This window comes from Oncorhynchus mykiss, chromosome 19 (genome assembly GCF_013265735.2).
Source record: "Oncorhynchus mykiss isolate Arlee chromosome 19, USDA_OmykA_1.1, whole genome shotgun sequence".
Lineage (NCBI taxonomy): Eukaryota > Metazoa > Chordata > Actinopteri > Salmoniformes > Salmonidae > Oncorhynchus > Oncorhynchus mykiss.
In genome coordinates this window covers 12740088-12767674 of record NC_048583.1, presented here as the reverse complement: position 1 = coordinate 12767674, position 27587 = coordinate 12740088, and the positions used below count along the sequence as shown (strand labels likewise).

The window sequence follows — 27587 nt, the reverse complement described above, 5'->3', positions numbered from 1 at the left end:
ACACCCTGGTAATGGCTGAAATGGGCTCAATGGAATACATTATCCTTCTGTTGTATCTATAAGAGCGCTAAAGTGTTGTCGGGGATATAACGCTGACACTCGACACTTACATCACAAGAAAGAGAAGAAAGAGAACTTTCCTTTTATGTGCAATTGAACAAAGTAATTGTTTAGTACAGTCAAAATGTTTACACATTAAATATGCTGAAATGAAAGCAACTTCCGAAGATGAACACTCGGATCAAAGTGATATGTCTAAATAGGTGTCCTCTACAGCCAAGCATGTTGATTTTTAATCTGAGGGTATCCTGCTATTGACACAATTGTTGAATTATGCAAGAGAATGTGAAAACAGAAGTAATTAATGAGTCAGTCTAGACAGCACAGGTGTGTGCAGATAGGTTAAACAAATCATATATGCAAATACACCTGGCGTATTCACTCAAATTAGCCACATGTCACGGTCGTCCTCCTCTTCGTCTGAAGAGGAGAGGCGAAAAGGATCAGAGGACCAATATGCGGCGTGGTAAGTGTCCATGGTAAATCTTTAATAACGAAAGACTGAACACTATACAAGAGAGTAACAAAAACAATAAACCAAATTCGACCGTGAACCTACAAAATGAGACCTGTGCTGAAACAAGCCACTAACATAGACATTCACCCACAAACAAACAGTGCAACCCAGGCTACCTAAGTATGATTCTCAATCAGAGACAACTAATGACACCTGCCTCTGATTGAGAACCATACTAGGCCGAAAACATAGAAATGCCCCAAAACATAGAAAAACAAACATAGACTGCCCACCCAACTCACGCCCTGACCATACTAAATAAATACAATACAAAGGAAATAAAGGTCAGAACGTGACACCACATATCATTTATTTTATTTTAACACAACATATATAGAAAATACCTGATACAGTAAGAAAATGTATATGAGTGCATTCTAAGAAATAAATACATTTGACAATAAATTAAACTCCTGAATACCAGTCATTATTTGTCCTTGCCTATAAAATATTTAATGCTATATATAATTCAGTCAATATCTAACGGATTATTTAAAAAAGTTATGAGTTTGGAGCATCTTCATCCATTGTCCAACTGTTGCATTTATTAGAATTGTTTTGAAAACATTTGAACTGTTTCGATGACCGTTGCTACTTACAGTATATGATTGGTAGCAACATAATGCCTCCACCCACAGCACACTGTCTATCTAGTACTTGAATGTAGTGTTCTCAGTATCATTTTATTTCATTCGTCAACAGAGGCACCTGAACTGTCACAAATGTGTGCAGAAGACTTAGCCTGGCATGTTTGTACCCATGCTAGTATACTGTATATAGTCAAAATGTGCATTGCATAGACTACTACCATTACCACCCCAGTCTATTCCTCAAGACAGCCACTTTCAATTCAATCTTCTGTCATTGTCCTTCACTTTGGCCTGTGGGCCTGCCTACAAATCTCATTAGATGACATAACCAATGTCACTGCCAGACAGCCCCGCCCTCTCCCCGAATCCACCAATAACAGGTGGGGGCTCTTCTAATCACGCATCAAATCAACTAAACCCCTAACATTCCTTTATTAAACCCTGTTGGCTCTGCAGGTTTGTAGCGAGAGTAGGTTATCCCTGTACAACTCAATTCTAACAAGATGTTGCCACCATGTCTTCCAAGAGAGTATATGTGTTTAGTATCGATTGGGGGGTCTGTGACACGTATCGGTCATCGATTGTGACACTAAAGCGGGTCCGACAGAACAGTGTGACAGTCACGGAGAGATGAAGACAGAACTCTCCAGTGGCCAATTAGAATGGATATTTTGACCGTTTCTGGTTGCTCATCAGTGGACACGGTTCATTTGGGGATTTGTATTGAATACAAATTTGAATTGATATGATTGATTTGATTTGAATTGATTGCTGCCATTAAATCAGTGGCTGATTAAGGAATATAGTTACTGTCACCAGTTTTTTTGAATAATTCAAAGTTTTGATATTCAAGCTTTTCCGTTTATCTCGAAGGCTTACGCGTATGTCAGCTAGCTCGTCAGGACACAAGTTCTTTTCTGACAGCTTGTGATATCAGTTGTTATGTGAACGATGATTATAACCTCCCCTATGCTATGTTCATGGTCATATTGGAGCTCCTTCCAACTGGACACAGAAGGCATTTCAACGTCTAGTTTTGATTTACATTTGATTGAGTTGTCAACTAACGTGAGATCAACAACAAGAACAATCACCATGTCACTGGATTTAGTTAGGTGAAAAAAATAATTCCCTTACGTTGATGACTCTTTGCAAATCCGTTTTCAAAGTTGATTCAACGTCATCACATTTATTTATTTATTTTATGATGCCGAAACAACGTCGATTCAACCAGTTTTTGCCCAGTGGGTTATCTCTATGCCCAGTGGGTTATCTCTATGCCCAGTAAGTGGCTGTCCTTCATTGACATAGAGCAGGGTTCCCCAATAGGCGACCCACAGGCCAATACATTTTCATTTTTACTGTTGGACATAAAAGACTGTAAAATCACCAGGAAATCATCTCAAACTGATTTTAATTCAGGAAATCTGTTCGCAAGTACTCCCACGCATAAATAGAGAGGCACATGTGATCATATTCCAGTGTAATCAAGATTTGAATGTTATGTTTTGTCAAATATTATCTGTTTGGGCTTCCTGTGGACAATTTGCAGTGTTAAAATTATTTATAATTATGTTCCTGCTCACAGACCATCCGCTCAAGAAACAATCGGCCCACAGATTAATGTCATTGAGGACCCCAGACATAGAGAGAGGTTTTTCTTTAGAATTTTGAGTTTAGAGTTTTGTGAGAAACAAAAAATAACTGTCTGCACACAAGTGTTAACCCCATGCAAACATCTCATTATCATAGAACAGCCTTGATATGGACTTAATAGTTGCCCCATTGTGGTTCTGTGCCCCAATCAAATTCAACTATGTGTCAACAATGTGCTCGATATGATGTCATAATGACACATCATTAGCATCTGTTTGGCAGACTGAATCAACAGACAGACAAATTGTGCAGCAATAATTGCTGTCACACAATTAGTTGTAATTACTACATGTGTACTGCTGTAACACAGCAGAGTTATTGTGGGAGATGATTGGGTTGCAAAGCACCCTCTCTGTGACCGACTGTAGTCGCATGCAGTAGAATATACACTGAGAAAACAAAACATTAGGAATACCTTTCGAATATTGCGTTGCATCCACTTTTGCCCTGAGAACAGCCTTCAATATGTTGGGCATGGACACTGCAAGGTGTCAAAAGTGCTCCACAGGGATGCTGGCCCATGTTGACTTCAACGCTTCCCACAATTGTGTGGGAAGCGTTGAATGTCCTGTGGGTGTTGAACCATTCTTAATACACATGGGAAACTATTGAGCGTGATAAACCCAGCATGGCACCTACTACCATACCCCGTTCAAAGACACTTAAATCTTTTTGTCTTGCCCATTCACCCTCTGAATGGCACAGATACACAATCCATGTCTCAATTGTCTCAAGGCTTCAAATCCTTCTTTAAACTGTCTCTTCCCCTTCATCTACACTGATTGAAGTGGATTTAACAAGTGACATCAATAAGGGATCATAGCTTTCACCTCGATTCCCCTGGTCAGTCTATGTCATGGAAAGATCAGGTGTTCTTAAAGTTTTGTGCAGTGTTTGTGAAGAGAGCTTGTAACTGTAGTCTTCCATTTCGTCTATTTTCTTTAAGTGTCATTTGACATTCTTTCTCATCCCCAAAAACTCCCCGCTGAGAGGAAGAAAGAGAGAGAAAGTGGAGAGTGGATGAAAAAGATGTAATCGTTCATTGTCCCACGCCTTCCTTTGACAAACAGCTTAATCTTCTTATAAAAGTGAGAGTGAACTTCCAAAGACTTTGATCCTTCCTCCCCTTCCTTTCCCAAAGTTGTCTGTTCTAAATGTGATGGTGCTTCTCCCCTGAGTCTCTGACACCGCTCGCTGGCCTGTATGAAGAGGTCATCTGGGGATACAACACCTAGACAGGCTTGAAGACAATCTGCCTCTACCGATCTTACTTTCAAACGTCACACGCTCAAAGAGCGTGGACGTGTAAGAGGGGGAATAGCTTAGGGAAATATTATCTGGGCATGGGGACCGCCTGTGATCAAAGTGAGCAGGTAGTATCGCTTAGTAGTCGACTTACACTAGCCTCCGATATGGCTTTTCAACCTTTCAATCACATACAGTATTTCCTAATTATTTCACACGTATTTCACCTATACTTCACACGTTTCAAATATATTTATCTATGACGTGCATTTCGGATGTGCTATTCCAATATAGCGGTGAAAAGACATGACTGTGCTCTGTGACACGTCTGTACTCTTCTTTCAACATGCAGTGCACGGGCCAGAGCCTGTACAAACCGCTGGAGATCAGATGAATACCTTTTAGAGCAACTGCATGTGATTGAATTGCTTCTGAATTTGATTGAGAAGGAATGTCAGGGTACCTTTCACCTCAACCTTGAACCTGGGGCAGATCGTAAATCAATAGACAAGCTCTGTGCTCAAGCTGGCTTTACTGAGCATCCCGAACAGCAACCTCAAAGCCGGAAGGATGTTGTCAAACGGTAAATTCATACAGAGATGTTGTATACAGTGCATTCGGAAAGTATTCAGACCCCGTGACTTTTTCCACATTTTGTTACGTTCACAGCTTCATTGTAAAATGGATGAAATCGTTTTTTATCCTCATCGATCTACACACATTACCCCGTAATGACAAAGCAAAAAACGTTTTATTGCAAAAACAACTGAAATATCACATTTACATAAGTATTCAGACACTTTACTCAGTACTTTGTTGAAGATCCTTTGGCAGCGATTACAGCCTCGAGTCTTCTTGGGTATGACGCTACAAGCTTGGCACACCTGTATTTGTGGAGTTTTTCCCATTCTTCTCTGCAGATCCTCTCAAGCACTTTCAGGTTGGATGGGGAGCGTCGCTATACAGCTATTTTCAGGTCTCTCCAAAGATTTTAGATCGGGTTCAAGTTCCAAAGCCAAACCTGCGTTGTCTTGGCTGTGTACTTAGGGTCATTGTCCTGTTGGAAGGTGAACCTTCACCCCCAGTCTGAGGTCCTGAGCGCTCTGGAGCAGGTTTTTATCAAGGATCTCTCTGTACTTTGCTCCGTTTGTCTTTCCCTCGATCCTGACTAGTCTTCCAGTCCCTGCCGCTTAAAAACATCCCCACAGCATGATGCTGCGACCACTTTACTTCACCGTAGGGATGGTGCCAGGTTTCATCCAGACGTGACACTTGGCAATCAGGCCAAAGAGTTCAATCGTGATTTCATCAGACCAGATAATCTTGTTTCTCATGGTCTGTGAGTCCTTTAGGTGTCTCCAAGAGGGCTGTCATGTGTTTTTTACTGAGGAGTGGCTTCCGTCTGGCCACTCTACCATAAATGCCTGATTGGTGGAGTGCTGCAGAGATGGTTGTCCTTCTGGAAGGTTTTCCCATCTCCGCAGAGGAACTCTGGAGCTCTGTCAGAGTGACCATTGGGCTCTTGGTCACCTCCCTGAGCAAGGCCCTTCTCCCCCGATTGTTCAGTTTGTCCAGGCAGCCAGCTCTAGGAAGAGTCTTGGTTCCAAACGTCTTCCGGTTAAAAATGGTTGAGGCCACTGTGTTCTTGGGGACCTTCAATGCTGCAGAGATTCTTTGGTACCCTTCCCCAGATCTGTGCCTTTTATAAGAGTTTTATATCGTAAAAAAATACAACACCAACATCAATTTGAAGTTTTGTTGACATTTTCAGAAGTTTCTTATTTTTCTTGATTCATAACTCTGTAGTGAAGTGTATGAAACGGTTGTTTTGTGCCAGGTAGGACCAGAAAGGTTCGAGGCCTAATGTGAAATCGATAGCCTGACATGTCCCATTTGACAATATGTGTGACCTTCTGTTGTGTTTCTGAGTCTATGAAGGGATGAGTTTGAATTGTATCCTCAGATACCCCAACGTCTATCAACAACAGTCTTTCGATAACATATTTGCTATCTATATTGATGAATATTTGAGCTTCTGTAGTGTTATGGTTTTAAACAGTCATACAATGTAGCGTCATGACGTCAGTGTTATATTATATGACTTCCCTCAATTGTTCAACTGAAGCTCTGACCGACAGAAGCATAATATTATTCATTGGCAAAGAACTACAGGTCTTAAATGTAGTCACCTCCAAAATCATTGGCACCCTTGATAAAGATGAGAAAAAAACACTATAAATAATAAATAATAATACAAACACTGAGCTAAATTGCACGCTCAAGAAAATTAGATACAATTGTATGAAATACTGTGCATGCACATGTACATAAAAATTACAACTGAAATCGAAATCTACTCAAATATACCCCTTCGTCCTTTACCAATAACTACTCAGTTCAATTCACTCGTAGTCTTACTCTTTAATTTGCCATTATATAAGTAGAAGCCAAATCTCACATGTTCAGGAAATTCTCCCAACAAACGAATCGTAGTGAGACAGTGGATTGCTTGCTATTTTGGGTTTAAGGCTGGGTTTCTGTATAGCACTTTGTGACATCAGCTGCTTTATAAACCATAGAGAGACATCCCCTTCTATTGCATGAAGTAACTTTCTCCCTGCCTTATAAACCATATAAATACATCCCCTTCTATTACTTAAAGTAACTTTCTCCCTGCTTTATAAACCATAGAGAGACATCCCCTTCTATTACATAAAGTAACTTTCTCCCTGCCTTATAAACCATATAAATACATCCCCTTCTATTACTTAAAGTAACTTTCTCCCTGCTTTATAAACCATAGAGAGACATCCCCTTCTATTACATAAAGTAACTTTCTCCTTGCCTTATAAACCATATAAATACATCCCCTTCTATTACTTAAAGTAACTTTCTCCCTGCTTTATAAACCATAGAGAGACATCCCCTTCTATTACATGAAGTAACTTTCTCCTTGCCTTGGCTTCCCCCCCTGGTTTCATGGAAAGCATTTTCCCAACCAATGTTAGCCTGAGATCATTTGATATACCCTCCTCATCACACTGCATTAAAGCATCCAAGAGCCCTTGTAATGTCACGACATTGCTATTAGCCGCTCCATCTAATTCGTATCCTATATCCAGGCCGTATCCGGGCAGAATGATGATTATGCTGCTTGGGCTAATGTTGGTTTATTCAGATGTCAGCAGGCAAGGACATTTGTGAACACCCTCTCCTGCTAAAGTAATGTTCCCATTCCTTTTAATTCACTACTAACCTCTTCTAGTCCTAATAACCCTCAGAGGACTGGAGAAGCCTGGGATGTATTCACTAGGAACCAAACGGGACAACATAGGGAGGGATCTACCTGAATTTGTTCAATAGAAACTCTTGTTTATGTTGGAGGGAAAAAAAGGGGTTGCTACAGTGTCCACTAATGAATACGCTCCATCTCTGATGGAGGAAGTGACCGTACAGATGGGAAGCTCCCTGAAGACTAATGGGGAATTCCAATGCAAAAGAGAGCAGTGGAAATCCACTAATCTATTATAGCTGATGGAAAGTCCATAACAACGTATAACATGGCATACATTATTGATCCTAATGAAGCCATTCAAAATGTCCCTCATTACCTTCATGCACTGGTTTGTGATAATGAGGAGACACGTAACACATTACCAGGCTATATTCTCTAACCTCTGGAGTCTACAGTCGTGGCCAAAAGTTTTGAGAATGACACAAATATTAATTTCCACAAAGTTTGCTGCTTCACTGTCTTTAGATATATTTGTCAGATGTTACTATGGAATACTGAAGTATAATTACAAGCATTTCATAAGTGTCAAAGGCTTTTATTGACAATTACATGAAGTTGATGCAAAGAGTCAATATTTGCAGTGTTGACCCTTCTTTTTCAAGACCACTGCAATCCGCCCTGGCATGCTGTCAATTAACTTCTTGGCAGCCCATTCTTGCATAATCAATGCTTGGAATTTGTTAGAATTTCGGGGTTTTTGTTTGTCCACCCGCCTCTTGAGGATTGACCACAAATTCTTAATGGGATTAAGGTCTGGGGAGTTTCCTGGCCATGGACCCAAAATATCGATGTTTTGTTCCCCGAGCCACTTGGTTATCACTTTTGCCTTATGGCAAGGTGCTCCTGCTCCATCATGCTGGAAAAGGCATTGTTCGTCACCAAACTGTTCCTGGATCGGTTGGGAGAAGTTGCTCTCGGAGGATGTGTTGATACCATTTTTTATTCATGGCTGTGTTCTTAGGCAAAATTGTGAGGGAGCCCACTCCCTTGACTGAGAAGCAACCCCACACATGAATGGTCTCAGGATGCTTTACTGTTGGCATGACACAGGACTGATGGTAGCGCTCACCTTGTCTTCTCCGGACAAGCTTTTATGCCCCAAACAATCGGAAAGGGGATTCATCAGAGAAAATGACTTTACCCCAGTCCTCAGCAGTCCAATCCCTGTACCTTTTGCAGAATATCAGTCTGTCCCTGATGTTTTTCCTGGAGAGAAGTGGCTTCTTTGCTGCCCTTCTTGACACCAGGCCATCCTCAAAAGTCTTCGCCTCACTGTGCATTCAGATGCACTCACACCTGACTGCTGCCATTCCTGAGCAAGCTCTGTACTGGTGGTGCCCCGATCCCGCAGCTGAATCAACTTTAGGAGACAGTCTTGGCGCTTGCTGGACTTTCTTGGGCGCCCTGAAGCATTCTTCACAACAATTGAACCGCTCTCCTTGAAGCTCTTGATGATCCGATAAATGGTTGATTTAGGTGCAGTCTTACTGGCAGCAATATCCTTGCCTGTTAAGCCCTTTTTGTGCAAAGCAATAATGACAGTGTGTTTCCTTCCAGGTAACCATGGTTGACAGAGGAAGAACCATTATTCCAAGCACCACCCTCATTTTGAAGATTCCAGTCTGTTATTCGAACTCAATCAGCATGACAGAGTGATCTCCAGCCTTGTCCTTGTCAACACTCACACCTGTGTTAACGAGAGAATCACTGATATGATGTCAGCTGGTCCTTTTGTGGCAGGACTTAAATGCAGTGGAACTGTTTTGGGGGGATTCAGTTCATGTGCATGGAAAAGAGGGACTTTGCAATTAATTGCAATTCATCTGATCACTCTTCATAACATTCTGGAGTATATGCAAATTGCCATCTTACAAACTGAGGCAGCAGACTTTGTGAAAATGTATATTTGTGTCATTCTCAAAACGTTTGGCCACGACTGTACAAGGAGAAAGAGGCTAGGTCAGTAAAGTAACGAGAGAGAGAGAAGAAGAGAAAAAGAGAGAGAGAGAGAAAGAGAGAAGAAAAGAGAAGAGAAAAAAAACAGAGGGAGACAGAGCACAGTATCTCTGGCTGACAAACAACAGATATTGGTTAGTCTCTCTCTCTCTCCCCCTCTCTCCTTCTTTCTTTTTTTCTCTCTCTCTCAGTCTATATCTCTCTCTCACTCTCTCTTCCTCCTCTCTCTCTCTCTCTGCGGGCCTCTCTCTCTGACTCCCTGTCTGTCCCTCTCACAACCAGCAGGAACAAAGCAGCGGTCCTCTCTGTCACTGCAAACCTGTCCTTCCTCCGTCATCATCAACAGTCTCACACAGCATGGGGCTATTAAAAGGATAACTATGCTCTGTAGTCACTAATAATGGATGTGTTTGGGTGAAATGGAAGTCAGCAAAAACCACCCAGTCATCCTGCAGCTGTCTGCAACCCAATAATCCATTGAGGAATTCATAATGCCAACGGCCTACTCCCCAATTCTCCCTGGAGATATTCACATATAACAATGATTAAGGAACGGTTGCCTTTACAGCAATCTCAGTGGAGTCCCCTGTGAATACATTTTTAATATCATGATCTGAAGGTATGAGCCTCAGTACAATAACTCCTGCATTAATGTGGCATGTGGCCATGTGAGCTTTACAGAGTGACTCAGGGAACCCAACCATGGAAGGAAGGAGTGGTGAACAGAGGAAGTTGGCAGGAGGAGCTATAGGAGCTATAGGAGGACAGTCTCATTGTACCGGCAGGAATGGAATTCATGGAACGGTATCAAACATATGGAAATCATGTTTGACTCCGTTCCATTCCTTCCATTCCAGCCAATACAATGAACCCGTCCTATAGCTCCTCCCACCAGCCTGCTCTGATAGTGACGCAGGGATGATGGAGGGATGATGGAGGGATGACGGAGGAAAGAGAAACAGAAAACAACTATAAAGAGATAGACTTGGGCATCAGACAGTCTGTCTCTCTGACTCGACAAAGTCCTCCAGTACGGCACAATGTCTGTCAATGCCATATATCAGCTAGCCAATTATCCTCACACTAACATCCACAGTCAATAGCATTCTATGGTTGCATCTGAAATGGCACCCTATTCCCTATGTAGTGCATTACTTTGAACAGGGCTCTGGTCAAAGTAGTGCACTATAGGGAATTTTGGACGTATCCTATGACCTTCTACGATCCCCGTCAGGACCAACCATTACATCCACTGTGCCCTGCATAGGCTATTATGCTGAGTCTGGGGAGTAAATGAGCTTTCCCTCTTTAGAAGTGAGATATTGTTCTACTCTTTTGCATTATTTTCTGTCCCTCTAGCAGGAAGAAGCAGCGATTGTTTCTTTAAGGATCGATATTGTATTGCAGTGAGAGATGTGTTGAGGTAAAAGGGGTAAAAAGTTGTGCTGAATGCATTATTAAGTCTTAGATTTATTGGTCACTTTTATTTCTCCAGTGTGTTGTTGAGAGACAGGGAAGGTTAGTGGTTTAATTGACTGATAGAGGCTGCAGCGCTCTAAGTACGACCAACAGGACGGTGGGCTGGACTGCCCTCTGGTGGACAATCTATCCCACTGCAACCAATGGAATGTAGGTCCTGTTTGAATACATAAAATGTCCTTCTTCCTCCCTTCCTTGAATTCACTTATTATGCTTGGTGCTCGTGCACCAATTGATCATATATTTTATTTGATTATTAGAGGGAGCGGCTTTGCTTCTTCATAACAGTTTGGTCATGAAAATAATTTGCTTGTTGACATGGTTATAAAATCCTTCCATTCACTGCTGATACGATTAATTTGCATAGCTGTAGATATTGACGTCTCCATGGAAACGGAAAGGAATAACATCATCCACTTTGGCAGCCTCTGACCACATCTATTTTAACACAGAGGGATGGTCATTAAACATCAATAAATACATGAAAACAAAGTGACTAGAGACCCTGAATCTGCTTGATTCACTCTAAAATGTGACTTCTGCTTTATCCTAACCCCTCTGAAAGACACGTATAGGCCTACAGGTTGGAGCAGGGGGCTGCCACACTGGGCACTCATGGAGCAGTTGTTGTCGATTGCTCAATAGCACAATGGAAGACAACGCCATCTAGGATTTGATACCAGCAATCTTCCCGATAAGATTTTTCACGTCAGACCCGGGATTCGAACTGTCAAATCTCTAGCTCGCCTCTTAAAACCTGCTAACCACTAAGGTACTTGACGCCCGCCTAGTAGTAACGGTTGATATTCCTAAATGTTTTTCGAAACAATACAATTCACTAAATCATAGCACATCCCTTTAAGGCTGACTAAGGATCTGACCTTTTTTAATTGTATTTTTTCATTTTGCCTAAAATGACATACCCAAATCTAACTGCCTGTAGCTCAAGACCTGAAGCAAAGACATGCACATTCTTGATACCATTTAAAAGGAAACACATTGCATTTTGTGGAAATGTGAAATTAATGTAGAGGAACATAACACATTTGTCACGGCAGATTTCCTCCTCTTCCTCTGAAGAGGTGAAACAAGGATCGGACCAATACGCAGCGTGGTAGGTGTCCATGGTTTTTAATAAGAGAAACTAAACATGAACACAGAATACAAAATAATAACGTGAACTGGCAACCAAACAGTCCCGTGTGGCACTGACACAGGAAACAATCACCCACAAAATACCCAAAGAACATGGCTGCCTAAATATGGTTCCCAATCAGAGACAACGATAAACACCTGCCTCTAATTGAGAACCACTCTAGGCAACCATAGATATACAATATACCTAGACAGGAAACAACCCCATAAACATACAAACCCCTAGACAAGACAAAACACATAAAACCCCCATGTCACACCCTGACCTAACCAAAATATTAAAGAAAACAAAGATAACTAAGGCCAGGGCGTGACAACATTAGATCTGGTAAAAGATAATGCAAAGAAAAAATGTTGCGGTTTTTTGTATTTTTTTGTACCATCATCTTTGAAATGCAAGAGAAATGTCATAATGTATTATTCCAGCCCAGGCCCAATTTAGATTTGTGCCACTAGATGGCAGCAGTGTATGTGTTTTAGGCTGATCCAATGAACCATTGCATATCTGTTCAAGATGTTGTATCAAGACTGCCCAGATGTGCCCAATTGGTTCATTAATACATGTTCAAGTTCATAATTGTGCACTCTCCTCAAACAGTAGCATGGTATTATTTCACTGTAATAGCTACTGTAAATTGGACAGTGCAGTTAGATTATCAAGAATGTAAGCTTTCTGCCCATATCAGATATGTCTATGTCCTGGGAAATGTCTTTGTTACTTACAAACTCATGCTAAACACATTGGCCTACGTTAACTCAACCGTCCTGCGGGGGAGGGGGGACACACCAATCCCATAGAGGTTAAGGCTGACTCCACTATGTCTCTGTGTAACGCTTGATGTGAACAAGCATTTCATCTCCACACTCACTGCCTTTTAGAGCGAAAGCATTTTCTGTTTAGCCTAATTAATTAAAACCATGGAAACGTTCAATATTAATCTCCTCAACGCTCTGAACTCTAACTGTGGTCATAATCTTACACAGACAATGTATGCTAATTAAAGTTCCTTCAAGGTTATCTCTAAACAGGCCAACTGGGATCACCAACAGCTTAGTTCATTATTGTGGAAATAATATAATTGAGTGGTCACAGACTTGCAACTCCACTAGAGTTAGAGGTAGAAGAGATGACTTTATCTGAGGTCGAAAGGGAGGGAGCACATGAACTCATAATACACTTTACCACATGGGGGCGCTAATGGGCCATAGAAGTTAGACGTATTAAATCCTCAGGCATGCAGGCCTCCTAGTTCTCTTGCCAGACTAGACACAGCTGGTAAATACATAAATATGTTTAAAAACCTTCAGTATTGATAGAAAGAGGAAATATATTAATCTACCAAAGCCTATATTGACTGGTGGATTATGTCTCTGGGATTTTCCTGAATTACATCATCCATGAAGCACAACTAGACAGAGTTAGAAACAAGTATTAAAGTGGCACTCGACAATGCTACAATAATACACAATACTGAAACACATTGTGGAACACTCCAACTTTTGAGACACTGAAAACAATCATGGTCAAACATGGTACATGTCTACAATACATTGCATCATCAATACACATGTGTAAAATAATAATTGTAAAAAAAACGATTTAAGTACAATGGATAACCCCAACCCTAACTATGCATCACCAAACCCTCATTCGCATTGGTGTGTACTGTTACTTTTTATTTGGCCAACATTTCTTTAAAAGTCCGTATCAGTTGGAAGCTTCTGTGTTTATAGTCTCAACTCTGAACATGTTTCAACTCAGAAAAATCTTTCACCTGTGACATCATGTCTAAACTTGTCATGTCTAAACTATGCTTTATGGGATAGGTGGATAAGGGTATGGGGGAAGGTTAATGAGCTGTAACGACATATCCATAGATAGTACAGTATACAACGTTCAGAGCTCAGTTCTGACCCTGTCAGCGCTTTGAATTCAAACCCAAACAGAAGTTTACCTGGTCCTTCAGGAGACCCGTGTAACAGAGAACAACTACCAGCTGCTCCTTACTGAAAGTAACTAAGCAAAACATTTTCCTTTCCCCCATTTAGTAAGTTTGCTGTGCTCTTGTCTTCTCTTTGGTATGCCCAGAGTGCTTGAATACCTTAACTGGGAGGATTTTGCTTCCGCAGAGAGCAGAGGAGCTGCCAGGCTTGTGGCTACAGGCACACAGTTAATTGCATCACATCCGCAAGAGTGATCCAGCTGGGTGTGTGTAGCTATGTGGCTGTGTACTCAAGGTTTCTTTCTCTCCATCTCTTTTTTTCCCCTCCCTCCCTCCCTCCCTCGCCCTCTCTCTCATTCTCTCCCTCCCCCTCCTCTCGGTGAGTCTCTAGGTGAGTCAAAAGCAGCCCCGAATCAGGAAGTAGGATGCCGTGACAGACATTAGTAGGCAGAAGGAAATGGGCACCACCACCACACAATGTCACTATGTCTGCTGCTGCTCCTGTCCATGGTAACACAAGGACGAGAGGGAGGAGAGGCCACAGGGAAATGACCCCATCGTCGATCATGTTGCTGCTGGCTCTGACAGCCTGCCTGGCGGGGACTGGTAGGTGTGGACTGTGGATTGGAAAGATGATTTGCACTTACTGCTCATTGGAAACAGAGCTTTCATGGCTTTCTCTACTCTCCTACATTCACTCACTTTCATTACCTGTCTGTTTTCTCTTGGTGTCTCTCTGTTCTGCTCTTTTTTTTTCAGTTTGCCTGAGAATGTAATAGTCTGCTGAAATGTGGTTGATAGTTGCGGGTGGTGGCTGCTGAAATATGTGTGGACACGTTTTATGAAGAGATAGTGAAAGCTCTAGGCCTTTTGACTACATGGTATTCTATCCAGTAGGTCTTACACACTGTACCTGCTGTATGGTTACATGTGTCTTTGAGTGGCTTCACAATGCTTTCTGAAGTTGAATATTTGAGTAGCTCTCCGAGAGCTTGTTCACTTCTATTCAAACGAATGTTATTGTCTTTGTACATCTCTGTCGCATGTCAGTTGTGAAAGAGGCTGAGTTCACATCCCTTCTTGCAACAGGTAGTTAGTTACGAACGATAAGAATCAGCTATAAACACAGTGAAACGTTGATGTTCCTGTTTCATTTCAAAAGACCCATCTTCACCAAAAGAACGAGAACATTGTGTTTTGTCGGTAGGAAAACCATTAACAGAAACATTTTCGCAATGGCATTACCCAGGTTCTAATGGCACAGTTTGTTCCCTCTGTGGTGCACGTTATCTCCATCTGTGTGATACTTCTTTTGAGTTGAAAGAGTCATAGAGTCTACTGCCAGTATATGTAACAGATGTGAAACGGCTTAGTTAGCGTGGGCGCTAAATAGCGTTTCAATCAGTGACGTCACTTGCTCTGAGACCTTGAAGTAGTAGTTCCCCTTGCTCTGCAAGGGCCGCGGCTTTTGTGGAGCGATGGGTAACGACGCTTCGTAGGCGTCAGTTGTTGATGTGTGCAGAAGGTACCTAGTTCGCGCCCGGGTATGGGCGAGGGGACGGTCTAAATTTGTACTGTTGACCCGGATTACTGGTTGCTGCGGAAAAAAAAAGGAGGAAGGTCAAAAGGGGGGTGAGTGTAACAGATGTGAAACGGCTAGCTTAGTTAGCGTGGGCGCTAAATAGCGTTTCAATCAGTGACGTCACTTGCTCTGAGACCTTGAAGTAGTAGTTCCCCTTGCTCTGCAAGGGCCGCGGCTTTTGTGGAGCGATGGGTAACGATGCTTCGAGGGTGACTGTTGATGTGTGCAGAAGGTCCCTAGTTCGCGCCCGGGTATGGGCGAGGGGACGGTCTAAATTTGTACTGTTACATTGATGCTGTTGACCCGGATTACTGGTTGCTGCGGAAAAAGGAGGAAGGTCAAAAGGGGGGTGAGTGTAACAGATGTGAAACGGCTTAGTTAGCGTGGGCGCTAAATAGCTTTTCAATCAGTGACGTCACTTGCTCTGAGACCTTGAAGTAGTAGTTCCCCTTGCTCTGCAAGGGCCGCGGCTTTTGTGGAGCGATGGGTAACGACGCTTCGTAGGCGTCAGTTGTTGATGTGTGCAGAAGGTCCCTGGTTCGCGCCCGGGTATGGGCGAGGGGACGGTTTAAAATTAAACTGTTACATATACTGTATGTGCCTTGCCTTTATCACTGTATCCACTGGCTGGTAACCAAGGGATACGTTCATTTGGAAGGGTTTTTAATGCCATGTCCATGTCTCCTCAACATATACATTTTGAATTACACTGTACATGCCCAAACATTTACAGTAAGTGTCTGTGATGGTCCTTGGAATGTCCGGGGTTAACCTACACAAAGAAAGGTGCTATCTAGAACCTAAAAGGGTTATCAGGCTGTCCCCATAGGAGAACCCTTTGAAGAACCCTTTTTGGTTCCAGATAGAACACTTTTGGGGTTCTACATGGACCCCAAAGGGGTACTACCTGTAACCAAAATAGGGTTCTACCTGAAATGCAAAAATGTTTGCCTATGGGGACAGCTGAAGAACCCCTTTGGAACCCTTTTTTGGAAGAGTGTATGACACATCGGCTCATTTTGTTAAACATGATTAAGGTCACAGCTCTCAACCAGGTACACTACTGACAGGCCCAAACTGATTCACGTCCAAAGATCTGATGACTGTTTGAACTCCTTTTTCTAGGAAACAGTATCACACTGTCTGACTCAGTGTAGTTTGCACATAGTGGAGTCTTTCGTGGGTTTTTTATGAATCCCCAATATTCTAAATTGCATAAAACTAGGGTGATGATTTTTTTTTTCCCTGGCCAAGTGACCCGGGAAAACTCTTGGCTCTCGTTATACCATAGGCTTGAGGTCAGGTGGTGTTATAATGAAGAACTCCTGGCCCTATGTTGCTTAACCATGGACTCTTTCATTCATTGCAGTGTTCTGCCAGGGTGATGCGGACACAAGTACTGTTGAAGAAACACAAACAGAAAATGATGCTGGGTTCTCAGGTGAGCTCTAGCTGTTATCTGTTCCCCCCATGTGCATGCTCCTCCAACACAACCTGGTGGCAATAGCTCGTAACTGCCCCTTTCCAACGGGTTTGGCATTAGTTGTGTTTGTGTTGATACTTTTCTCAATGTCCCCAGTGATCCCAACTGTAAGTGATGCTACCCCTACACCAGACTCATACCTATCATCTGAGAGTCCTTCAGGTGAGATTACACCTGTCTCCATAACACAATTCCATTACCTGATTTCCATCAGAGCCTTGCATGGCAACAACAAAAAGGCCCTCTGGTGTTTCATTTCATTTTATGTCATTTCAGAGGGATATGAGACTGAAGCTGACGCTGGTTCTGGGTTCAGTCCAGGTGTCAATTTAGAAGGTATATTACATCCGTACATCAGCACTTTGTAACAACTGCTGATGTAAAAGGGGCTTTATAAAATAAACTTGGTTGATTTGATTGATTGATTGAACACAAACGACAAAACTGATGGAGTGTTTAAGAAAACCGTGTGTTAGAAGCGGTTATTGAGATGGTGAAAATAATTGCAGAAACATTGCAGACAAGCCGGTGTTACATGTGTAGCGTCATGATCAGTTTCCCACCACGATGGTTCCTCTTCCAGGGGAGGATAATCTCAAATCCTCTGAAGTACCACTGGAGGACAGTCTGAGTCTCACCTTCGTCCTGGTTCCTGTTGTGCTGGTGGTCGTGATAATCGCCATGGTAGTGGGAGTAGTCATAATCAACCGCAGATGGAATCGGAAAGGAAAGAGCAATTCTGGTAAGTCATGAGAACTGTGCTATAGCTGGAAATATGTCCACGTGATGAGAAGTGACATGACCCCATTCTCATACACCATGACAGATCTGCTTGTGACTAGATGTACTGCACAATTCAGTCGTACCTTTTCATTGCATGGGTACTTTACAACACTATGACGTGAAAAACAGCTCTGAGTTGGAGTATGTTTAGCTTTGTGCACACTTATTTAGAATAGTGTGTAGGCCTACAGTTGTGTACTCAACCAGTGGACTCAATACAGTGGATATTGTTAATATACTTTGACATGACTTTATTAGGTGGTGCACGATGTTGGCTATAATGATGGTTTCCTATTCCAGATAACGTAGAAGAGGATAAATATTTGCATGGTAGCGATGACACAGAAAAAGTTCCAATGTAAGTATTGAAAACTGCACTATGAAGTTATATAGTGCATTCGGAAAGTTTTCAGACCCCTTGACTTTTTCCACATTTTGTTACATTACAGCCTTATTCTAAAATGTATATATATGTTTTTAAATGTATTTCTCTCATCAATCTACAATCAATACCACATAATGACAAGGTGATACAGGATTTTAATTTTTTTGGCAAAAAACAGAAATTCCTTATTTACATACTGTAAGTATATAGACCCTTTGCTATGAGACTCGAAATCGAGCTCAGGTATATCCTGTTTCCATTGATCATCCTTGAGATGTTTCTACGACTTGGAGTCCACCTGTGGTAAATTCAATTGATTGGACATGATTTGGAAAGGCATTGAAGGTCCACAAGAACACAGCGGAAATAAATCAGGTAAACTGTGCTAATGTGTAGTGAGTTTCACTTACTGCCTAGTACACAAGGGTCCAAAACTGTAAACCTAAAAAAACACTAAATAGATTCTTACATGGAAGAGGTTTGGATCCACCAAGACTCTTCCTAGAGCTGGCCGCTCGGCCAAACTGAGCGATCAGGGGAGTGGGGCCAATGTCAGGGAGGTGACCAAGAACCCGATAGTTACTCTGACAGAGCTCCATAGTTTATCTGTGGAGATGGGAGAAGTTTCCAGAAGGACATACATCTCTGCAGCACTCCACCAACCAGGCCTTTATGGTAGAGTGGCCAGACAGAAGTCACTCCTCAGTAAAAGGCACATGATAGCCCATTTGGAGTTTGCCAAACAGTACCTATAGGACTCTCAGACAATAATAAAAAGGATTCTCTGGTCTGATGAAACCAAGATTGAACTTTTTGGCCTGAATGCCAAGTGTCACGTCTGGAGGAAACCTGGCACCATCCCTACGGTGAAGTATGGTGGTGGGAGCGTCATGCTGTGGGGATGTTTTTCAGCGGCAGGGACTGGGAGACTAGTCAGGATTGAGAGAAAGATGAATGGAGAAAAGTACAGAGAGATCCTTGACGAAAACCTGCTCCAGAGCGCTCAGGACCTCAGACTGGGGCGAAGGTTCACCTTCCAACAGGACAATGACCCTAAGCACACAGCCAAGACAACGCAGGAGTGGCTTCGGGACAAGTCTGAATGTCCTTGAGTGGCCCAGCCAGAGCCCGGACTTGAACCCAATTGAATATCTCTGGAGAGACCTAAAAATCCCCAAATACAGGTGAGCCAAATACCCAAGAAGACTCAAGGCTGTAATCACTGCCAAAGGTGTTTCAACAAAGTACTGAGTAAAGGGTCTGAATAATTAAGTAAATGTGATATTTGTTATACATTTGCAAAGATGTCTAAAAAACTGTTTTTGCTTTGTCATTATGGGTTATTGTGTGTAGATTGATGAAGGGACAAAACAATTTAATCCATTTTAGAATAAGGCTGTAACATAACAAAATGTGGAAAAAGTCAAGGGGTCTGAATACTTTCTGAATGCACTGTATCTAGGCTACTGCTGTCTTGACTGTGCTCTCTATACGTTTGAAGTTGCAGTCACTGAAATTCATATGGCAGTAAATCTGTTTCCTTGGTATGATTTTGACCTCACCCTTTCTCGCCTCTGTTTGTTATTTCCTGTTTAGAAAGAAAGACGTTGAGGAGTTTGAAACAGGCGTGTGTGTGTGTGTGTGTGTGTGTGTGTGTGTGCGTGTGCGTGTGCCGCGTCTGTGTCTCTCTCTCTCTGTGTGTGTGGGGGTGTGTGTGTGTGTGCTCTTTTCCTCAACAAGTTGTTTCACACAAACACACATGCACCCGTCTCTAATATCTGACATAAAGTATATAGTCAAGGAGTATCATATGTGAATCGAAGTGTTTACACATTAGCCTGAGAACTTATGAAAGAGCATTTCAGCAGAAATAAGGCAAAGCTCAAGTTCCTCCTGCTATGACATGACACCTTGTCCCTGGTAAACAAGCTCCTTGTGAGAATATACGGTATGACTAAGGTATCTTTAGTGTAAGAGAAAGACTAACATCGTCAAAAACGATCTCCTGTCAAAACTTTACACTGCACATGAGTGCTCTCTCTCTCTCTCTCTCTCTCTCTCTCTCTCTCTCTCTCTCTAAGCCAATCATGTGTCCATGATGATTTAGCGCATTGACAGAAAACTATTGTCAATGACGAGAGCGCCCCCCTGTGGGAATCAGCAATACTACCACTCAAATGGCCTTGAGTAGAAAATCATGTCAAACTATTGGAGGGAAGGACAGTGCTTATTCAAATACGAACAGTTTTGGGTGGAAATCAGTGAAAAACAGCATATTTCTAAGGAGTTAAATTTGAGACCAGTACACCGTGTGAGAAACCCCTCAACTGTTTTGTCTTTATACCTCAACAGTGGATGTTTGTATTCCCCCCCCCCCCCTCTACACTCCCTTCATTTTAGTCCCTTTATTTTTGTCATTTTCGAATGTCAAAACAGTAATATGAGGGTCTGACGATGTTGGCTGTTTTCCAGGCCCATGTTTGAGGATGATGTCCCCTCTGTGTTGGAGCTGGAGATGGAAGACCTGGAACAGTGGATGAATAAAGATGGTGAGTCATCTTAAAACCCCAAAAGAAAATGTATAGCAGCCCACTAATAACTATCTTTGAAAATCATGTATAACTGGAACAATCTGAGCTGAGGCTGTATATCTTGTATGTTACTTGGCAATAGTCATCCTTGTTCTCCAAGCATTAGACTACTCTTGGTTCACAATACGAAGATCTGTCTGTTGTAAACTCTGTTGACTACTCACTCCTGTTTTGTAATTGAAATTTGGACATGTGCAATCACATGCCTTTCCCTGATAAATGCTGCTGTGAAAACAGGTTGGTTGAGTGTAACTTTTCTCCAATAGAGGGCGCCCTTGTATACTTTACTACTGAGCCACTGCAAGTGTGACGATAGCGTTCATGCATGGACTAGACTGGAGTCAATTCCTTTTATATGTGCACTTTAAATATCTAAGTACATACTGATAGGAAAGCTATTCGTAGACTAAATGTCCATATTGTTTGGGATTTATACAGGGATATTGTATTCGTCACTTGAGCTGTCAATTTGTTTTTTTTAGGTGGCGTTCGAATGGACTCTGGACAAGGGATCTAACATGAGATCATGGTAAACATACACCTGTTATTTACTAACACTATAGTAGTCAACTCTACTGTACTTTGCTGTTAATGTAGCAACGCTGCAGGATAAAATAATGGGCTCTATTCAATCTGCATCACTGAATCGTTACAGATTGCGCGATATAAATGTAAAGGTAATCCCGATTGTGCCGACAAAGGCAGCGTTTACCGTGAACGTAGTCTCGGCTAACGCGGAATATCGCATTTACATTTCAATCACGCTTTAACGCTGAATATCTGTAATACGGATTGAATAGAGTCCAAGGTGGTGACTGGTGAATGCGTCAGTCACACCCATCATTGGAACTCAGGAACAGGGAGGGAGGACATACAGCCTGGTGATGACATATTGTGCTGTTCTGGTGACATAATAACATGACCTGTTGCTGTTGACGTGGGTTGACCTGTCCTGCTGTTACTGTAACATGAAACTCAACAGTCTATCATTTGATTAAGAGAAAGGATCTAGGATCAGTTTAGCCTTTTAGATCATAATTAATAAGATGGACATGGATGGGGAGACCTGATCCTAGATCAGCACACGTACTGATGCTCCAGATACTCAACTAGTCTAAAGAAGGCCAGTTTTATTGCTTATTTAATCAGAACAGCAGTTTTCAGCTGTGCTAACATAATTGCAAAAGGGTTTTTTAATGATCAATTAGCCTTTTTAAAATGATACATTTGGATTTGCTAACACAACGTGCCATTGGAACACAGGAGTGATGGTTGCTGATAATGGGCCTCTGTACGCCTATGCAGATATTCCCAAAAAATCTACTGTTTCCAGCAACAATAGTCATTTGCAACATTAAAAATGTCTACACTGTATTTCTGATCAATTTGATGTTATTTTAATGGACAAAAAATGTGTTTCTCTTTCAAAAACAAGGACATTTCTAAGTGACCCCAAACTTTTGAATGGTAGTGTACATACTCATCATGCGCAGATATTTATCCGTTATTTAACTAGGAAAATCAGTTAAGAACTAATTCTTATTTACAATGACGGCCAAACCCAGATGATGTTGGGCCAATTGTGCGCCACCCAATCACGGCCAGATGTGATTCAGCCTGGATTCAAACCAGGGATTGCAGTGACGCTTCTTGCACTGAAACGCAGTGTCTTAGACTGCTGCGCCACTCGGGAGCCCAATTTAGCAACAGTCATTTCTGTTTTTTTTTGGGGGGGGGGTTGTATTTTGCCCTGTTTTTTTCCACAATTTTGTGATATCCAATTGCGATCCAATTACGATCTTGTCTCATCGCTGCAACTCCCTAACGGGCTTGGGAGAGGCGAAGGTTGAGTCATGCATCCTCCGAAACATGACCCGCCAAACCTCACTTCTTAACACCCGCCTGCCTAACCCGGATGCCAGCTGCACCAATCTCAGAGGAAACATCGCTCAACTAACGACCGAAGTCAGCTTGCAGTCACCCGGCCTACCACAATAGTAATTTCTGTTCCCCCTGCATAGTTTGTTTTGATACGTGGTGGCCACACACACATACATACATACACACACACATACATACATACACACACACACACACATACACACATACACAAACAGATACAGAGCGAGACAGAGTCTCACATACTCCCACACACACACACTCACACGCACAGAAATATACACATGACTGCACAAACACATGCCTCACTTACTGCCTCACTTACTGATAAGGGCACACACACACACAAAGTGACTGCTGAACTCTGTCCCCTAGTCCTCTGTACCCATCATAACCTTCTAACCCTCTGAAGCAGGAAGAGTCCTGACATCTGTTAGCGATTACCACAGGCATGCATGGAAGTGTGGCGCAACAGGGCGTTGGGATGGCCCCTTGTTCTCTCTCTCAGAAAGGCTGGGAGGGTCAAGGTCCATTAGACTAGCTGTGAGCTCACGTCATTCACACACAGCTTTTATTCCCCCCAGGGTTCTGTTGGTTTGCAGCGTGCCATAAGGGTGGAGGGTCATAGACTACTCTCAGTTAACTGTGTAGGGCAGGCCTACTGTAGACCAGTGGAGGCTGGTGGGTGGAGCTATTTGGAGGACGGGGTCATTGTGATGGCTGGAATGTAATAAATGGAACGGTATGAAACACATCAGACATATGGAAACCACTTTTTTGACCCTGTTCCATAATTCCATTCCAGCCATCACAATGAGCCTGTCCTCCAATAGCTCCTCCCACCAGCCTCCACTGCTGTAGACAGCATGCCCTATTGTAGACCTATTGTAAAATCAACTGTAAATATCTGTTTCCAACGGGGGATTTATTGACAGTTTGGTGTAGACTAGATCAACATGCCAGCTGATTGTGAAATGACATCATTCTCATTCCTTCCCAAGGACCTTTGTGAGTTACATACTGTAGGTCAGAGGGTCCGGTGTGACAACCAAACAAATGTTAAAACATCACTTCACTCCTTCCGATGAAGGATGTTATTCTATTGATTGTATGAACATGTACTGTACTGTATGTCGTCGCATGACCTCTCCCTGTCTGTCTGTCTCCTATAGGCTAGTCCCTAAAGAGTCACAGTCAGTCAATTCTCTCTCCCAACCGGCCTCTTGCTGTACTGCCGGTGACAAAGGACATTTCCCCATCGCAGGGAAGGACATTCTGTTACCCAGCAGCACTGTAGGCCTCTTCTTTTCATGTCAATGTCAAAGCAACGTCATCAACCGACCACATTGACAACAAGAAAGCAACACCTCCGCCAAGGTGACTGCAAAAAAACAGGAAATGCTGAATTTATTTTCCATTTCAGCATAAACAAAAGACAAGAAACAATAAATGCACAAGTTAAATGTTTTTAACATCTTAACACCTTAAAATCTGCGTCAAATGTACTGTGGTATAGACTCTATGGAGAAACAGTGTGTGGCAATAGTCCTTTCACTACACGGATCCTGATTGTGGTCGGCCTAGTAATGAATGCTTTTTGCAACGCCTTCAACTCAGTACTGTGCCTTTTTAGTCATTGTTTCAAGTTCATATACACTTTTTATGTGATTGTTTTACTGTCTTTTGTATTCAGCTGTCATGCAGTGAGAGAGGGAATCAGTGAGAGAGGAAGGAGTAAAACACAGGAGGTTGGTGGCACCTTAATTGAGGAGGACGGGCTCGGGGTAATGGCTGGAGCAGAATGAGTGGAATGGTATCAAATGCATCAGACACTTGGTTTCCATGCGTTTGATGCCATTCCATTCGCTCCGTTCCAGCCATTATTATGAGCTGTCCTAAAAAGTGTAAAACTATTGCTGAAAGCGGGTGTCAGTAGCCATGTTCTGACACCCAGACAACAATATCAGGACTTGACCTCCAAAGATCCTACAGGCCCTCCCCTTTACAACATAAACACATATTCCATGCCCACAGTAAAGCCATACCAGATGGTATATAGCCTTATCCCAATGGCCAGCTAACCAGTCCCATGATAGATATGATGGCTCAACAAATGTTTATGCTAAAGACTAGCTAGTGTCTCCTCCTCTCCTCTGCTCTGTCCCTTCTGGTTGTAGTACACAGACTGCATGTGAATCTATCTCTCTGTCTCTCTCTCTCTCTCTCTCTCTCTCTCTCTCTCTCTCTCTCTCTCTCTCTCTCTCTCTCATAAACCCAGACTCTAATTACGAAACCCTGTCTATTGTTTCATGCATGAGATAACTGAGAACTGCTGGTACACTGCTTTGCTTTGGTTCGTGCGCATCACGCAAAGCTAAAGCTGTTTAGAATTCAAGAGGGATTCGGGAAGGTAATATCTGTGAGAGTCTGTGAGATATTTTCACAGAGTGCAAATTTCCGTTTGGTTGTTGTATACAGTGACTGTCTTGTGATGTTTTGTTTTCCATGATTTTCTTTGAGAAACAGTATTTCACAATTACTGTCATTACATCCTAAGCATGTCATTCCTGTTGATGGTACACTGTCTTTCATTGGTTGAATACGTTTTTCCTCCAATGATAGTGGTGTTGTTGATATGCAATCTGAATCTACAAATTCTCATCACATCGATGTATAAATGTTTTGCTCAGCTCTACGTGACAGTCAGTATTTTGCAGTAACTTTCATTGTAAATATGTGGAAGATATTTTTTTAAACTCGCGTGTATATTTTTTAACTGTGTATATTGTGCTTGATTTGATACAAATATTGATATTTGCTTATGGTCATAGGAGTGAATGTGGTCCCTCAATCTCTGTTAGGTCCTCATACTTGTCAGTAATCCAAGTGTTACAGCAGTAGTTATAGTCATTTCAATAAGAAACCAACTGTCCTGCCAATATATTTGCCTATTTGTAAATCATCAATAAATCTGTGACACGCTATTTTATTTATTTTTTTGTTTGCGTGCGCTGGCCCATTAATGTGTGCCACTTCGTCTGTCCCTGTATGCGTCACAGGAGGTTGGTGGCAACTTAATTGGGGAGGACGGACTCGTGGTAATGGCTGGAGCGGAATAGGTGGAACGCTATCAAACACATGGTTTCCATGTGCTTTATGCCATTCCATATGCTCCGTTCCAGCCATTGTTATGAGCCGTCCTCCCCTCAGCAGCCTCCACTGGTGTGTGTGTGTATGTGTGTGTGTGGTAGAGCCAGAAACACATCCCCCATCACCCTCGCTCTACCCTCTCTTCCACCCTCTCTTCCCTCCATATACCTGATGGACGCTCATTGGATGGTAATGGAATTCATATTAGAGGAGGCTGGCAAAGAGCAGCAAGGACAGACATCCTGGAAAGCTATGCATATCAATAAGGAATAAACGCCAGGAGAGATGGAGTCGCTATTCTCTCTCATCTCTCTCTCTCTCTCTCTCTCTCTCTCTCTCTCGTTACATCATTACCAATGTACTGTCTGAAACTCCAGCTCAAGGTCTCCCACCAGTGTTTCTGCTTTTCACCTGGACAGTTATAGTGCCAGTATATGGCATATAAACATGTTTTTATCTCTTTAGATCATTGAAATGTCTGGCGGTTTTTGATGAGTGTCTAGAGGAGACCTTTTAAAGTCATTTAAGAAGTCTATAGATCTACTTTATAAATATGTCTTGAGTGAAGGAGGTTGGGGGGGGGCAGGGCAGAGGGTTAATGTGTCTCCTCCAAATGTTCTATGTACCCCTATGTCAATATAAATTAAACTAAATAAACATTTGATCAAAAAATAAATACATCTCTTGTCAGATATATCTGATATAGTTTGGGCTCCCGAGTGGCGTAGCGGTCTAAGGCACTGTATCTCCGTGAAAGAGGTGTCACTACAGTCCCTGGTTCAAGTCCAGGCTTTATCACATCTGGCCGTGATTGGGAGTCCCATAGGGTGGGGAACACTTGGCCCAGCCTTGTCTGGGGTAGACAAATAAGAATTTGTTCTTAACTGACTTGCCTAGTGAAATAAATAAATAAACATCTAGTTGATATAGCACTGCATGTGTTGGACCTCTACTGCACACCCCAGGGAAAGTGTGCCCCTAAACACAGACCTAATATTACTTTACCTGATTCTGAACTTACTGTAATTGTTAACAGTTGAAATGCAAAAAGGATCACAGATCAGCTAATAACTATTATACTACCACATATTACACTGGACTGGTAGTTGACCTCAGACGGATTCATATGTAACCTTCATGACAGCAGTGTGTGGTAGTTGACCTCAGACGGATTCATATGTAACCTTCATGACAGCAGTGTGTGGTAGTTGACCTCAGACGGATTCATATGTAACCTTCATGACAGCAGTGTGTGGTAGTTGACCTCAGACGGATTCATATGTAACCTTCATGACAGCAGTGTGTGGTAGTTGACCTCAGACTGCTTCATATGTAACCTTCATGACAGCAGTGTATGGTAGTTGACCTCAGACGGCTTCATATGTAACCTTCATGACAGCAGTATGTGGTAGTTGACCTCAGACTGCTTCATATGTAACCTTCATGACAGCAGTGTATGTGAAAATATGGGCATTTCCAGGGCTGTGAGCATTGTTCTCACAGTCAGGGCTAGATTCTGGTTGCTCTGTTTTGTGTTGTGTCTTTGTACGTAGCAGAAAGGGCCGCTCATACAAGGTGATCTGACACAACCTAAACATGACCTAAGCCTAATGTTGACGCTCACTGATATCAGATAAAGGCCACTTAAAATAAACAGATGAGATAATCCAAAGAGATAGAAGACCAGCCAAGATGGCAAGACGACTTCTTGTGCGTGAGAAAAATAGAAGACAAGATGATTAGCTAGAAGTGTTCTTCTGAGATCTGGGTCAACTTGCAAATAACTTATCTTTATACAAACGATACAGTATCTATTCA

At 42.3% G+C, this 27587-nt stretch overlaps 1 protein-coding gene across 1 annotated transcript; it reads left to right on the top strand.

Moving 5' to 3' along the window:
- The first annotated feature begins 510 nt into the window (after window positions 1–510).
- tmem154 (transmembrane protein 154) lies at window positions 511–25603 on the top strand. The gene is made up of 10 exons (XM_021573462.2): window positions 511–526; window positions 14288–14502; window positions 16848–16919; window positions 17058–17123; window positions 17238–17297; window positions 17545–17703; window positions 18045–18102; window positions 20602–20678; window positions 21203–21249; window positions 23792–25603. Exons 2-9 carry the CDS (start codon window positions 14382–14384, stop codon window positions 21235–21237), a joined length of 648 nt encoding a protein of 215 aa, XP_021429137.2. The 5' UTR covers window positions 511–526; window positions 14288–14381; the 3' UTR covers window positions 21238–21249; window positions 23792–25603.
- Window positions 25604–27587: the final 1984 nt, after the last annotated feature.